This window comes from Colius striatus, chromosome 8 (genome assembly GCF_028858725.1).
Source record: "Colius striatus isolate bColStr4 chromosome 8, bColStr4.1.hap1, whole genome shotgun sequence".
NCBI lineage: Eukaryota > Metazoa > Chordata > Aves > Coliiformes > Coliidae > Colius > Colius striatus.
In genome coordinates, this window is record NC_084766.1 from 22,714,415 (window position 1) to 22,731,504 (window position 17,090).

The 17,090-nt window shown below is 36.8% G+C and overlaps 1 protein-coding gene across 5 annotated transcripts in view; it reads right to left on the reverse strand.

The window, feature by feature from the left end:
- The window catches only part of BLNK (B cell linker), a 101,046-nt gene that overhangs the window by 17,194 nt on the left and 66,762 nt on the right, over positions 1-17,090 (reverse strand). For 3 of the 5 annotated variants that reach the window (XM_062001361.1, XM_062001358.1, XM_010209295.2), the window contains 8 exons: positions 13,555-13,620; positions 7,884-7,940; positions 5,760-5,809; positions 4,653-4,693; positions 3,701-3,857; positions 2,357-2,526; positions 1,764-1,842; positions 933-1,013 (listed from right to left, as the gene is read on the reverse strand). In XM_062001361.1, the coding sequence (XP_061857345.1) occupies positions 933-1,013; positions 1,764-1,842; positions 2,357-2,526; positions 3,701-3,857; positions 4,653-4,693; positions 5,760-5,809; positions 7,884-7,940; positions 13,555-13,620 (701 nt within the window). The remainder of the gene's footprint in view (positions 1-932; positions 1,014-1,763; positions 1,843-2,356; positions 2,527-3,700; positions 3,858-4,652; positions 4,694-5,759; positions 5,810-7,883; positions 7,941-13,554; positions 13,621-17,090) is intronic. The other 2 variants (XM_062001357.1, XM_062001360.1) reach the window with 1 other exon arrangement.

Genomic DNA, 17,090 nt, shown 5'->3' on the forward strand with positions numbered 1-17,090 from the left:
TTTAATTTACAGATATTAAAAGCAAAATCTACCAGCATCCAGCATGTATGTCCAGTTCATTCAATGAAAACTGAATCAAATTTCAACAAATTTCACGTCAGGTTCATTGCTCTTACTTCACTGAAAATTGTCCGAGTTCCCACCAGGGGGAGATGTTTAATTTTTTTAGTAACATCTGTCAGGATCTGGGTGTTGCTCGTCACCGATTTACAGAAAGGCTGACTGAAAAGGGCATTTTAAAACGTCTGAAAAGTAACTCACAAAATCCTAAGTCATTCCGGAAAAAAAACTTTTGTATTTTATGGCTTGAAAGTGAAAAACCTTGCAAAGCCTTTTCAAGAATTGTGTGATCAGTCTGTGAGGTTACACAGCAGACAATGAATGAGGGAGTTAGCACAGCTAAGGAATATAAGATTAAGCAAGTGTATCTGCACTTACAAAAGCCAACATGATTCCTCTTGTTTGCTTCTGCTTTTGTTTCTTTTTCCAAATAAACTGCTCTTTATAGAACTTAAAAATGGGAACACTTATCACAAGACATGCAAAACATCAGCCTATATGGGATTTCCTTAAAGTTGAATCTTGATGTGGTTTTAAAGTATTGAGTCTTGATTCCTATAGTGAAATGAGATTGCTAACATACTGAGTCCTATAATTGTTTTTGCAGTATTGATCCATTTGCATCCCTCTGCTAGAGCAAAAGACTAAAAATGAATTAGTTTGGGGCAAATTGCTTGTTTGAGTTTTATTCACGCTTAAAACAGATTTACTATTCAAGCCAGGCAAAACAACTGCTACAGCACTGAAAAATCTAAAGGGGAACGTATTTTTGTTTTACTCAAGTATGTCACAGTTAGTGTTGTGAATACATCAAGTGTAATTTAATAGTCTTCATCCTTAGATTATTTTAACAGTGATACAATACCACATACCTTGTGTATCAGAAGTAAGAGAAGGCTTTGGAGAAATAGGGGGGGCTGGCTTTGTTGTCTTCGTAAATCTGTTCACAGGAGCTAAAACCATATTTTATTCATATACATATATACTTGCACATGTGTGTGTATATACACACATATTTAGAGATATACATATCAAAATGTAATGTTTATAAAGAAAGAATCAATATTAAGTAGGTCCAAGTGACAGCCTTTTTGTCTGACCTTGAACAAATCAACTGAGGTGGAAAGAAGATCTCATTTTAAAAGAGAAACATTATTCAGTGTTCATGCCTTGCTGAAGAGGCTTGATACTGTCAGTAATATCAGAGCATAGCTACATTCTCTTGTCTGTTTACTTTTCACCTTTGGACTTTAATAGTTTCACTCTCCAGTTAAATATACTTCAAGTACTGAGGTAAAAAAAAAAAAGAAAAAAAGAATCAAAGTCTGTCTTTATCCACTGAAGATCTAAAAAGGCTTGTTCTTCTCCTGAGGCACTTCAGCAAACAGAGAATTTTAATGCTGTGGCTCCCTTGGATGAGGAGGGAGATGGTATACCATGAAAAGCTTCCTGGCTGTACAGGGGCGGGAGTTTGAAACACTTGAGTGAGAGACAGGAATTAAACATGGCTTACAATTTAGTTAAAAGTCATTTTCCTTGGCTTTGTCATAGGCCAAAGGAGCCAAATGCCTTTTTGCAGGCTGTGCTCTCTTTAATAGCTGTACCTCCACTTTTTGAACCCTAGAAATAAACATTAATTTCTACTTTTTTCTACTGTTCTTCTTAACGAGGCAATAATTATGAGTTTAAATGAAAAAACTCACATCTTGTAGGTACTGACGTGCTGCTTTCTGTGGGTTCGATATAGTTATCATCATTGTCCACTGGCACAATATAATTATCCTATGAGAAATGCAGGACAAAAATCTACTGGTTAAACCACCATCATATCAACAAACTGTAGTGATTGAAGCCCTGGCAGCAGCTTACAATAGCTGTCATTTCACAATGACTGCTATTTCAGGCATTTATCATCCTGTGTGGATGGGATTCCCCAAGAGTGAAAACCGTTTACCAAATTACCTCAGTTCTAGACTGGTGGATAAACGCTCTCCTTTCCCTTTGGTCCTGGGCTAGCCTTTCAGGTTGCTCTCTCCCCATTGTCTGCAGCTTGTTATGGATGAGCAGAAACTATTGTGTGGTCTAAAGAGTCTCCTTGATACTACAAGCAGGCAGATATCCCCTAGGAATCAGGATGGTACCTGCAGCTCATGGCTTGTGATGTGCAAAATGATTTGTATCTTATAGGCTAAGAAAGAGATCAGGCCAAGGCACTGCTCTGTTGTCCATCTTGTGACTGGAGTGGGGTCATCTGTTATTTAAACTGTCAAAATGAGTATATGTCTGTGAACCTTACCTCATCATCACTACACTCCTTGGGCTTCAGTGGTACTTTTGGTTTTGCAGCAGGAGACGGCAATGGCAGGGATGGCACAGATGGTTTCTTTGGTCTGGACATGGCGGGACTGGGTGTACTTGGGAGAGGTTTGTTGATAGGAGGAAGCTGCTGGTGACTGGTGCGATTGTCTTTTAATAGTGAAGAAAACACAATTGTAGTAAAAATTACGCATTTGCCTCTGTACCAGTGTCTACTACGTGTGCAAACAAATCTTTGCTGTGGCTGCAGCTCAGGTCAAAAGGCAGGCCTGAATGTACATTGCTCCTGATGTTGAGGTTTGTGTGCAAACTGGTCCTATCTCATTGCTCAAGGTGGCAACCTAGGCCTCTATATCAGGCTGCAGAGTGTGCTTAGATGCAGCCTGTTGTATGATCAATTAACTCCTTGGGGAAAAGGTAGTGGATGTGTGGTGTAGTCCATTACTTGGCATGTGCCAGTATGAACTTTGGTGATAGGAAGTGAGAAAGAACTCATCTGAGGTATGAGAACAACAACTGTTACACAGCACAAAGGGTGGGGCTGAAACAAATTATAGCAGATTCTCTGGGGTGTCACTCTAAAAATTCTTCTCCTTCACAGAACATACAAGTGAAGCAGTGAGGTATGAGTACATATGTCATTTTAGCACTTTGATGATTACGCTATAAACCAGTAACAATCCTACATGATACAAAAATGAAAGACAGGCAACACAACAGTGGTTTTTTTCCCCATGCCTCAAATAATTAACCGAAGCTAACTTTCCTTCACTTCAGTGCCATCTACCCATGGCTGAGAAGAATCAAAACTAGAAGAAGAATGCTGTAGTGCTGGACTGATGGAAACAAAATCTTGTTCTTGTCCTGTTTTTCAGGATATTTATCCTCCTCAGTACCAATCTCGAGGGACAATATGGAGAGAACATTTGGGCTGCTTACTTCTCTGTTTTACTGCTTTTGGAATAATGATTTAAGATACAGAAAAGATTAAGGAGGACCCTGACTAGTCATACATGCTTAAGCTTCAATATGAATTCCTGCATTAAAATATGCATGTGAATCTGGAGCCAAATTAGTGGTATCTTCCGTACTTTTTCTTGACTTTTACAGTTAGTAAATGTCCATCAAAGTCTCTAGGACACATTATATTAAGATTCTAATCATTGCCACTGTTTCATGCTGTAATAAGTCCTCAAAAGCTGAGAACTCGATTATCAGAATTAAAAGCAAACTCATGAGCAAAGGACAGGTTAGGCCATTTGAGGCCACTTCTGGTACTGAGAAGCAATTATCAAGCTCACATAGTCAACCACTCCATAGCTACCTGCATATTCACCCCTAGAAATAGGGAACGCGGAAGGAATCTTCTTTTTCTCCTGCTCGCTTGGAGGTGGCTCATAGCTGTCATCAGGGTTCTCTTCACTGGGGACCACATACATCTCGGAGTCAGAGTGGTCATCAGGATTTTCATAATCGCTGTCCTAGAAAGACAGAACTTCCCATTTCTCATCTCATAACATACTTATGGCTTCAGAGCAGTGCATGACACAAATCTCCTTGCAGGAGTACAATTAACTAAATTATGAGAATGTATCTCTGAAAGGGCACTCTACCCTCCCCTTTAAGCTCCCTCTCTGAACAGGTGCTGCTGCCTGCCCCTGCTTCTACTCCTCCCAGGAGCTTCCTGCTCCCTGACTCCTTGCTGCCTTCAAGGGGTCCTTTTGTAGCAAGAGCTCAGCCTTCAAATTATGGACCAACAGCTTGTTTCCCTTCATAAAGCAGTTCCAAAACTCTAGAGGGAAACTAGTCAGTTCAGGCTGATGATTCTACCATTATATTACATGGCTGACGACCATGACTTGCTTCATTCTAATGTTCTCTAAAGTTTTCCATTTTTAGGAAGAAGTGCCTTTCTCCTCCTCACCACTCCCACCCTCCCTCTCCCAAATAGAAGATACTACTGGTTTCTGAAATTATTGATCAATTTGGGTAGTCCCTCAAATAGATGCCGTGTGCTTACTTAGACAAAAAGCTTAGCATCCACGGCTACCAGTGACAGTGCTTCTGAGTGTACTTTGAAGTTGAATGTAAAAAAAATTGAGGTAGCTAAAAATCAGCAGCTACTTGTAAATAATGCTGAAGTAACAAATAAGATAACATTTCAGTAGTATTAAGTTCAACCACAAGTAGATGATTCAAAAATGAACTTTTATTATTATTGCTTTAGCTAACTTGTTGCTATAGTAACCTCCTACTACCCCAAAGTGTGTACTTACAAAATCATCTGACCATTGTTCCTCTTCATTGTCTGCATATTCTAAACCAAATATTAGAGTTACTTAAGGAGATGACATAGTGAACATAGAATTTTATCTTAGATTTATTTTAAATCAAGTATAGATTGAAAAAACAAAAATAGTTGAAGTTTCCTAAACAGTTCAGAGCAACAACACACCTGGTTTGGACTGAATAGTAAATTAAATGACTTCTTTCTTTGTTTTGATAAATGGTTTTAGGGCTGTTGGAAAAGCATTAGAAAGTGGCAAACTCCACATCATCTGAACAGCAGTGCATGAACTTCCTGCTAATGTTACTCTTAAAAATTGAGATGCAATTTCTACATAATGAAACTATCACTGACTTCTGGTCTTGCACTTTATTCTTTCTCAGTTAAAGCTCCAAGACACCACACTAATTGTAAAGATTTACATGAAAAATGAAACAATTATCAGATAACTTCCAAACTCTGTCCTCTTTGGTTCAGTTTTCATACAGTTGTTTCCTCAACAAGATAGCTGTTAACTTGTAAAAATAGGCATGACCTACTTCTTGAGCAGTGATGAACGATAAGCAAATGTACTTTTACCTCTACGATAATTCATGACATCAGTGTCACATTAGTAGTATTAAGATTCTGAATCTGTGATGACCCAGTTGTTCAGTTCTATGTACTTTCACATCACAATTTCTGGCAGAGAGGGACTGGATGTAAATTCTTCATTTCTACAGTGCCTATATGCAGAACCCTGGTAAATACTGAAAGAGTAGCTACTTGCTACTCTTTCTTCACACTGGGACAATTTGCCACATTTTTCTTGCCTTTCATTTCAGAGGTGTGAACTACCTTCGGAGTTGTTGAAAATGCTATACTGTTCTCTCATTAATAACAAATTATGAGGAAATGGATAGCTGAAATACCATTACAGAATCACTGAATCTTAAGGGTTGGAAGGGACTTCAAAAGATCATCCAGTCCAACCCCCCTGCCAGAGCAGGACTACCTAGAGTAGGTCACACAGGAACTCATCCAGGTATACCATTAGGCAAAAAGGTATCAAATATACACAGACATGCAGTTTGAATTTACATTAATGCAGCCTTACCTGAAGCATAGTCCCTTTGTGGGAGACTTGGTGGAGGTTTTTTTGTAAACCTGTAAATAATAATTATGACATTTATGATTTATTAAGTATATTCACTAGAATAAAACATTAGCCAGACACATGAAAAGCTGATAACAAAAGACACCTGCAGATGAAGAAACACAGATTACCATCATAGATGCTTAGCAAACAGGAGAATGCTTTGAAAAGCTAGAAACAGGGAAAAAATGAGAATCTCATCTGAGACTTAAATTATTATTTTTTTTGCTAAGAACATATTTTGAAATAAGAGTTTCCTTGCCCACCCACTTTCCTCTTCATTTCCAATGCAGAAACAGATAACATAGGGGTCAGAGATAAATACACGTCTATCTGAAGATGAAAATCTATTCAGACTCACAGAGGCTTTGCTAACACTATGGCTTAAAGCGGTGCATCACTCTCCAGCCATATTTTGTAATTATCATTTTTGCATGCACTTTTTTTTTTCCTGATTAATGTTTAAATGTATATAAGATTTCTCAGGGCCAGGTTTTTCTTCCACTTACTATTATTTTATGGTGTTATGCTCCTTTTTTGGGAAATACTGTTATAATGACATTTGTAATACCAAGTGAATCAAAAGACAACTTGTAGAAATACTGAAAGGATCTCAGTGGCTATACATAGACATATGTATGCCCATGTATATATATTTAGCAGACATATACATATGTATGCACATGTATATATATTTAGCAAATAGGAGTATACATCTGTGTTATATATGGATACCCACATATATGTGTATATGTATGTGTACTCCTGCTTGCTCATTTGCAACTGTCCAGAGAAAAGACTGAATTAGTCACTTGATATGTAAGTTATTTCATTACCCTGTAAAAAAAATCAGAAGAATCTGGATTGAAACTCAAAATGAATGGTGCATGTGTGACAGTCCAGAGGCATTTGAATAGAAAAAAAACCCAATCTTTGCTTTTTGTAGCTATATAAAACATTAACACAATCTACATTAAAATGACTCTTCAAAGGAACTTTGAAAGAGCTTCCCTGTAGCACTGATGAGAGCTCACTGTGGACCTGAGCACTGAATTGTTGGCTTAGCTTATTATCACAGAATGCTAGGGGTTGGACCTAATTCTTCAATTAGGTCCTAAAAATTCATTTGCAAAAAATAAGCAAATTATATAAAAAATATTTGTCCACAAAGAATTTAAAATGCTTTATTGTGATTTCTGGGCAATACTGATGTCTACAAATTTTGCTTTACCACAAGTATTTGACATTTTGTATTTAGGTTCTGAGCATGCTGCTTAGGCATCACTGTTCAGGAACCTATGTAACTCAGGGTGGTAGTATGCTGGCACTGACACATCAATTTACAAACTCTTCCTGTCTCTGTTGAGAAATACTTTGGCTGCTTTTAAGTTGAGAATTAATGGAATTCTGTTGTTCAGATAGTCACAAAAAAAGCACACATGCATGAATCAATGAATGGATGGTGTAGGCATTGCTAAAGCTCAAAACGCCACAGCCCCCAAAAAAGCCAAAACAAAACCAATCTAGGCATGTTATTCTTGAAGTGTTTACCTGCTTTGTTCATTACTAACAACACTAATGATGGATAGTTGCCTCCTCTGAGTCTTTAACTTCCTGTAGTATAATATAACTTAGTGTACAAACAGTAAATGAAAAAGCATTCTCAACAGCCCTGCTGTTGTTTTCTCTGTCTGGGTTAGCACAGGCACGTTAGAAAGAAAAACCCAGGGCCACTGCCAGGGCAGATCTCAGGTCTCAGGGAGGGCAGACCAAAATCTATTAACGTTCATTGCACCACATCTCTTGTGAGTTCTTCAGAGACGGCAGAGACTTGGAAAATAGTGGAATTAAGGCAACAGCAAGAGGCTGTTGGGGTCACAGTGTAAAGTATGTGGCTTAAGCCACAGTATAGATTTCCAAGCCGTCAAACAGAAGACTTCAACACTTTGTCTCAGGCCTTGTAAATCCTGGCAGTGGCCCCGACAGAAAATGTAAATATGTTATAATGAAAGCATATGAAGCACAGAACAGAGGTCTGTGTCTAAGCAGCCTATCATGCCATTGTGCAGCTCTGAAATAGCATACCTATCCCAAGTATCTTTCCCAGTTTTGCAAATTAAGGCCACTTGTTCATTTTGGAACCTGAATATTAATAGAAAAAAAGAAATAATGTTTCTGTCACAGACCTGAAACAGTTTACAACCACATCTGTATTTGCTAGATTCTCTTCAAATATGTTATTTATTCTAAATGTCAAATCCCCTTAAAATAATAATCCTCACTGTACTGGTATGATTTACTGAGTGCCAGAACTGAAACTTGGGCTCTTTTGAAGTCAGTTGGAGATCTGCTTTGCAAGAGCTAGAACTTTACCCAATTTGCAAACCACAATGCAAGCTCAAAAGACATAGTCCCTATGTTACCTAGCTATTTCAGTTTCTGACATAATTATCCATAGACGCTTGCAGTGTGACAACTGACTCTGTCCTGCTTCCTGAAGTTAATGAAAAAAAAGGACTGAAAGAATCAAATGCCATCCAACTGAGCATACATATTTAAGTAGAAGATAGAATGACTTCCTAACATATCTTTTAATAGAGTTATAAAACAATCATAGCAAATGCAATTTCCAAGTAAATTACTCTAGTGCTATTCTGCTCTAGACTTCACTACAGGTGGTGAAGTATCTCTATTAGCTGTGTAAAACAGAACTAAATAATCCAACTTTCCATTTACTATATGTGAACTAGTAGGTTTCTAAAATTTAATAGAAATCAGTAATTTTCTGGAGGTTTTTAAATATCCCTGAGAAAGTTCAGTTCTGAAGGACTCAATAAAATCCAAGCGTGTTTTTGAGAGTGTGTTACAGGTTTTTAAAGCACCACAACACATCTTAATACATACATTTTAGCTTCAGGAAATAACCAAGTAGAATTTGAGAGACTTCATGATTTTATGTTATGAGGCTTAGATGCTGTTCACACAAGAATAGAATGTGCTAGATGGAAATTAATAACTTATAGAATAAACTATTTCATTTTAAAAACCAATGTACTCTGAGATTCCTCCTCTATAGCATGCTGAGGTTGATCCAACAAAACACTTAGGCATGTGCTTAACATTTCTCAAGTAAGGAGTCCTGTGGGAACTGCAAATATTAATCATGTGCTTGAAGTTCATAGGACATTTTTGGGTTTTCCTGCACTAAGTAGAGAAATTTTAAATAAGTTGCAGCAAAAGTCTGGATTTTCCACTCTAGCAACACTTGGTTTTACAAGTTATACCCGGTATAGTTAACCAAATGAACATAGCAGTAGCCCTTTGTGTGCACCACTTAATTCTCCCAGAGGCATGCACTCACTAGTGTTTCTGCTCATTCCCACAGCACTTAAGATGTGCGTAAAAACTTTGCTTTCAAGAGTCCTTCACTTTTTCTGTTGTAACTCTGTACCAAGTCCATCCCCTTCTTATAAACCATTTCAACTTAATGGGTTTGACAAAAGTTATTTTGACATCTTCACTGATCTAAATATTTGTAGTATATATTAGTCCTAAGTGCACTAGATCATCACACTTGTGATGAAAAGATAAATTAATTCAACTTTGACAAAAGCTTTTTCAGAACTCCAAAGAGGTGCAATCCGTCTGACTGATAAAGTTCTCGAGCTGTATTCTCATGACCCAGTGGAATAGTTTGTTACAGCTTTCAAAGTGATAACTAATATGAAACTTTTTTTAAAGTGTTACTATTATTCTTTGGCACATTTTGTTTACAATGTGCTGTGGCAGTGAAATGGCACATAGCTGCCATTTATTTATCTTCACTTGGATTAAATATTGTTATAGTAATAAAAATCCCAGCACTCAAAACATTCTATTTAGCTACACTTTGAAGTTTTAACTGTAGTATGATGAAACATTAGTTAAGTATTATACTTTTCCTTGGTTTATCTTTTAATGTATGGTAAAGCTTGATTTTAGTACTTTTCTTGAATTGCTTGGTTCATGAAATACCACTTCTCCCTCTGCCACAGGTTTGATCATGGATGTCTCCTAGTGGCAGTCGTGTGGGTTGAAGAGACATTTAGTGACACAACCTCATTTTTCTGCCTGAAATTACTGCCAAGTTATAAATTGCATAGAAAAATGGAGTAGACGAAGTAAAAACCTATCAACTAAAAAACTGGGTAAAGCAGATGAGATGATTTTTCAGGTCAAGTGGCAAACGTGATTTAAAAAATGAACATTTTTGGATTGTATGTGGTTAGCTGAATACCTGCAACTGCATGGTTTCTGATGGCTTTGCAAAGGAAATTCTGATAGGATGTGATAGTGCAACAAGGTAACTTGAACTTCTATTTTCTTATTCAACACAGTAGCTCAGCATGTACCCAGACTTTAGGGTGAAAACCTGATTTTGCTGTATATGCAGCATGACATTTAGCATTGACTTTGACTGAACTAGGATTCCACTGAACAAAGCCAAGAGGATTAACGCTTGATTTACAGATGAGTGCTATGTCTTTACAGTGGTTTTTCAAGCATGGGCAACTAGCCTACAGAGTGAAATTTCTCTCTTACTTCCCTGTTTTGTAGTACCAAGGATGTGAGTCTGAAAGATTTCTCCCAGCTCTCACTGTTTATACAACTTTGGGAGCTATACTTATTGCTCCCACACCTGAGTACATAATCCTCTTTGACATCATGATCTGCACTGAAGCTGAGTCTCCAGTGTTGTAAATAGTCTGACATGTGATTAAGGGCAAACAGGTGAATGCTATCCTGCAGTGGGCAATATTTTTCCTGTCAGAAAATTGAGTCAAGATGGGGATAAAACCTGGAACTTTTAGTAATCAACAATCTGTAGTTTTCTTTCCTGTTACCACCACTATTCAGACTGCTTTCTGCAGGCCTTTTAGACACACACAGATGGTAGATGTATTCCTTCCTACCTACACCTCACAGATGAACTAGATTGGAGAGCAAGACACTCAGTGCAAGAACTTCTCTTGCTCCTCTTCATAATCAAGAGCCAATCCAGATTTTAGAGGTGTCATATACATTTGATTTATTATCAGTATTTATTTTCATGAGTACTTGATCATTCTTTCCATTTCAGTAGCTGAGGCTTACAGTGTACATGTATGTGACAGCTTTAGGCTTCAGATAAGCAAGTACACTATTTGACTTTTCTGAAATGATTTCTACTTACAGTAGGTTTGTATTTGAGTCAAAATAGTGGATTTGGGGTTTTTTTTCCAGAATATAGCCAAATTAAAAATCTGTGTTACATAATGCCAATTTTTAAGACAAATTTTCCCGCTTCAGTCATGTTTAGATTATTGTTATTTTTTAAAATCTTGTAACTGAAATAGTGGAAGTGATCAACTGGATAACTGCTTGTTTTAGAAAAAGCATCTGAAAAAACCCCAAACCAAACAAAAGACCTGAAAGGGCACTTTCAGAAGAATACACGCAGTTGTAATTCTGCAAAGCTTGTCATCTCTTGTACATATCCTTATTGATGTTGTCAGCTGTGGCTTTTATCTCATCTCGTTATGTACAATGTTCAAGACTGGAGTTCTGAAGTCATGTGCAAATGTGAGAATTTTTTCTTCAATTTAAAAAACAAGAGTAAGTTTATGTTCTTTATAATTGCAGAAGAGATTAATATGACGAAGAGTTTAATATGACTCAGAGGAATCATAGAAGCATCAGAAAGATAATTATATGTGCTTTTTTAATTTCTCAGTTTGTATTCTTATAGCTGGAAAGGGTGAAATGTGAGGTTTGTGCTTCAAATCATATATTCAGAGAAATTTTATAAGCCTGCTCTTTTTCGTGAATTATTTTTTTTAGTCCTCATATAACCAAACAATTGCAGTGTTACAGGAGCAGTTTTCTATCAGACAGTTAATGATGCCACCTTTGACCTACCTAGCTTCAGCTACATTTAGTTCTTGTTATTTTTCTCTTGTCTATCCTTTTGTCCTTACTCTCAGGGAAGTACACATAGTCAGAGCAAAACTGATTAACAGTAGAATTCCTGTCCAGGCAACTATAAAAGACAATTATAAACTTGAGATGCATCTATTGTTTCTGCCATTTGTTTTCCTCTCTGAGGCATTTCATTGGACTCATTGCAACATTATTACCAGTATGTATATATAAACTATTACAGTGAAGCAGAAAGCCACCCTTTATTAATTAGCAACAATAAAAAAATTCCAATCTTTCTCACTCCTCTTCCCTCCAATAACCCACCAAAAGCCATGGTAGCCTAGAAGCTCTTCCCTGTGAGCAGGCCCCAGGTGAAACTGAGTTTTTGCAAATGGATCCCTAAACACAGTGGCTTGTTTACATATACACTGTTAAAACAAAAACCACACTTGAATTAAATTAAATATCCAAGTAGTTGAAAGAGGGTCATAAGAGAAAATTGCTTTTGTGCTTGTGTGAAAATGTGACTGTGATTTACTGTGAATTGTAGCAGTGAAAAAGTGCAAGAGGATGATTAAAGGAAAAAAGTGATTTCAAGAATCTATCAGGTGCTACCATCAGAGCCTGCTCAAGGTTTACAGACAGAAACACAGCTGTGATAAAGAGGCCACAAAAGAGGCCTTGCAGCCTTGGGTTGCTCCTGCCTGGGGAATGAGAGCTGGGTAGGCTACATTGCTCTTTAGAAGCGTTTTCCCCCTTCTCTGCCAGGGACAGCAACAGTCCCACAATCACCAGCAGGGGCAATAGTGAGCCAAACCTGGCTTTCTGGAGCTCCTGTACAGCCATACCATGCAGTGCCCTTCTGCTTCTCCCACCACCCTACTGATCGCTTCCTATACACCTAGAATTAGCACCTATTAAAGCCACACTTTTTCATTTCCTTGAACTGAACCACCATGGTCACTATTCAAGACCAATTTTAAACACTGTTTTTAGTGCATTTATGAGAGTTGTATTTCAAGAACATAATATGGTTGTCCTGGAAACACTGCGGCTACTGTGTACTAATTAACTTTTGAAAGTACTTAGTACTTTTGTTGTCAATGACCCGTGTAAACAAAGACATCTGAATGAGAAAAATCACATCCAAATGGATGTTCAATGCAAATGAGCTACTGCATTGAGAAAAAGTGTGTTAAATAGCTAATTGGTTTAAATAGATGTTTGACTGGAAACATTGAATAGTGTATTCATTTGACAAGGATGCAGAATTACTGGAATTTCTTTCTATGTATAAATACACATGAATATTTTATGGTACTCATATGCACGTGACATCAATATGTGTGCTGTTCAGAGCCTCTTACTGGAATAAGGATGTTAAGGTAATGCTGGGTTTTGTTTTATGGGGCTGAAACACAGGAGGGCTTAGCATTTTTATGGGAATTCTAATTATGATATTTGACCAGTGGTTCAAGGCTTAGCTCAGGTAGCTGAAACAGTGGCCTGAGGAGAAAGGTAACACACCTGACCAGCAATCAATGATAATTCCCAAAGAATATGTAAGAAAAATGCACTTTACCCATATACTCTTTTTTCAGGGCTACAAACACAATCTCCTGTTGGAGACCAGTCTTATAACTACTTGATGATACTCAATACCGATGACAATTCTGTATGTCTCAGTCTGAAATTCACATATGCTGAAGTACATCCCTGTAGAATAACATGGTCCCATCACCAAATTACTATACTCTATGCTAGCAATCTGAACTTCCCCAAATTGATAAAAGTAGGATTGGCATTTCAAACTTACTTTTTGAACTTGTTTATTATACCACTTTCATTTTTCTTGATGTCATGCACCATCTTTTGAAGCTTCCTGTAAGATATTAAACAAAGGGAGCATTAAAATTACCATGTGGTTAAACACTCATGGATATAAATTAAGAAAAAATACAGGAAATGTACTTCCAGTAACATTTTGTACATAAAAATGCTTAATATATGTCTAATAAGTAGTTTAATTGCTAAATCATTCATGCATTTGGTTTTCTTCTCTTTTTAACACAGCTCTTTGGCATGACTTGTGTTATCCTTCTCCTTAAAACAATTAAGTGCAGTTTAAACAATTGCTTTAAGATTAAGTGCATCAGGAAAGAACGTAATTACCTAAATGAATAATTTTCAATGTTAACACTTTGATCAGAACTGACTTTACAACACTCCACAGCTATAATGGGAATGCCAGCTGATTTCTGACCTTACACAAATCATTTCATCAGCAGACCTCATTCTCATAGTGTTTGCGGTTATAACAGAAGGCGGAAAATGATATATTACTGGGACCAGACTGTCTGAGAAACCATTAGAGTATCATAGAATCGTAGGGTTGGAAGAGACTTTTAGAGATCATCTAGTCCAACTCCCCTGCAGAAGCAGGTCAACCTAGATAAAGTTGCATAGGAACATGTCCAGGCAAGTCTTGCAGACCTCCAAGGAGGGAGACTCCACACCCACCCTGGGCAGCCTGTGCCAGGGCTCCCTCACCCTCTCAGTAAAATAGTTTTTTCTTATATTTAAATGAAACTTTTTGTGTTCCAGCTTCATCCCATTACCCCTTTTCCTGTTGCTAGATACCATAGCAAAAAGGGATGTCCCAACCTCCTGACATCCACCACTTATTTATATATATTAATAAGATCTGTAACTCTGAGCTGTAAAAACTTGTGATTTCAGGTCTCCAGTGACATAGTCTGATATCTTTATCACAGATTGCTTTTATTCATCAGCTGTACTGACCTCATGACAGTATTCATTATAATTAAGGCACTTTATGTACCTCATTTTTCACTCAGCACGTATCATTTAGCACCTCTCATTTAAAAACCCCACACCACTAAAGTGAAGCCAATGTCAGGACACAGATAGAGCTTTCTGCGAAAGACTGATTTTATAGTGAAACCTGTTGGAAGTCTGGTCATATGAGAAACTTCTATAGAATGCATATATAGATATATTTAGTTTCTTCCCATAGTGTATGTTTTTCCTGTTCACCTAATCTAAGTGTTTTTTATTAGACCTGAGCTGAAGACTTAACACAACAAATACAGGAAAGTAATGAATTTTTTCAAAAAGGGCTTAAAAAATTTTGCCTTCCATTCTTCATTATAAGTTGTATATTTCATTCCACATTTTAGTCTTGCTTCCCTCATCTCTGATACACAATCAGGCTACCAAAAGATTATTGGAAGCATTGCTTACAAAGAGAAGTACAAACGCCAAAGTGTTCTTTCCCTTTTTTAAAGCTTTCTTTAAACATGAAACCTCACTACTCAGATGGTTGAGTAATGTGTAGAGCTTAGCTAAAAAGAAACTATCTTCCAGCTTCCTCATTAGTAATTACAGCTGTCTCTTAGAAATGAAAATAACTTTCAACAAAGGAAATTGGAATTAGATGAGACTTAGCTAAACAATATTAGGAAATAACTGGACTAACATGATGTGATTATTTGTCCGCAGACCATGGTTCAGGCTCAGCAACTGTGTACCCACTCAAGACATGAGGTAGTAGTATTTGTCTTATGCTGAAAGGAACCTTCCTACCCATGCTACTCATTTTAGAGCAATTGTGGTAGCTAGAGACAATTAATCCCACTTTATGAGATTTGCTTAAAAAGTACATTTAAATAGCTGAGTATTTATCAGTTTTTTGAATCCTGAAATAAACAACAACATTAAATTTTAATCTCATAATGTTTATTATCAGAAAAGAAAAATTTGATCCTTTTATTATGTCGGCTGGAATTTTAGGATATTCCACAATATCCTGCTCTACAGGCTACAACATGGGTCTGATACCTAAAGAGTATTTCTAGAAGCTAAATCTTTGTCCAATTTTACTTAAAAAACCTATTCAACCTATTCTCAGTGCAGAAGAATAAATAAGTCATGACAATAATGAGAAATACTTCACAAACACACCTTGAAGTTTTACTCAGAAGTCACACTATTAATTTATAGTAAAAGGATACAGAGTGTTACCTGCCAATATATAAAAAATAAACTACTTGTAAACAGGTGCACAGAAAAATGTTTCAAGATTTCCTGCAACAATGCACGACACCTGTAAGAGTAGCTTGGATTATTATCTAAACTAACCAGATACATTAAATCTACAAACTTGGGGTAAAGATCTCAGAAGAATCGTTTTTCTGTGGGTTTTGGGTTTTCTTTCCTAATAGACTCGGCTTATAGTTATGCTTGAAACATCATTAATAGCCATCTTCTACAGCTTACTGTTTCTATCTTGTGCCCCAGCTGGCACCTGGCAGTGTCTATAAATGAAAAGTAATGAGGAATGAAAAGAAGGAGAGAAGGTTTAAATGGTTTGTTTACAGTTTGGGGGAAGTGTTTATCTGCATGTGTTCGGGTCCTTTTCAAAAAGGCTTCCCAGCCTTTAATCATAAATGCATGTAAGCACCAGTTATTTTTCTTCCGACATTTATTGTTTGTTAGAGAAAGGACCATCCCCCCAAAAATCTAACTGTAGACTTAGATCTGAAAATTGCTTATTGCTCATCACTGACATTAATATGTCTTTACAATAGCAAAATTATGATTTTTAAAAAAGGCGTTTCATTTTTCGCATGACTTCTTTTACTTTATATTGTCACTTTCTAAAAAAAAAAAAACAAACCTCAAGCAAACAATCACAACATGCAAGTCAAACCCACATCAAATTTATAACTACAAGTACCCAGAACAGTTTACTTTTCATTTCATCATGAAATGATTTGAATTGATTAGACTATCACAGGTGTTCCATGTGCACTAAAGGCTACAGTTTGAAAGAACATTTTAATACATATTTCCATTATTTAGAAAAAAGGTGCATTTACATTAGAGAAAATTGCATGTGTGATCAGTTGTTTTTTTCCCCCATGCAGATGGACAGAAATCAAAACATTCTCATTTTTGCATAATCAAATTTCTTAAAAATCTCTGCCTCTCTCGTTCCTCATTCTTTTTCTGGAGCCATTTCATTTTCTAATTATGAATTGTGGTAAATTAGTGACTATCTATCTAACATGTATTTGTGTGATTTTTTTCCCCCCCTCTTTTTAAAGTTATGTAGCTTTTGTATGTATTGCAAGAATATTTGCTTTGTTGCCTCTGGACAACTTAACTTGTACTAAAGCCTGTATGGCTTAACCAGTGCACTGTATGTGTAGGAAGTTATCAAGCATGGATGATCTCCAGTTCAAGTGGAATCCTCTTTGACCCACAAAGTTGAACAAGCTGCAAAAACCAGTCTCTCCAGTTAGCTGGAGGCTGAGATTTCTTGAGGTG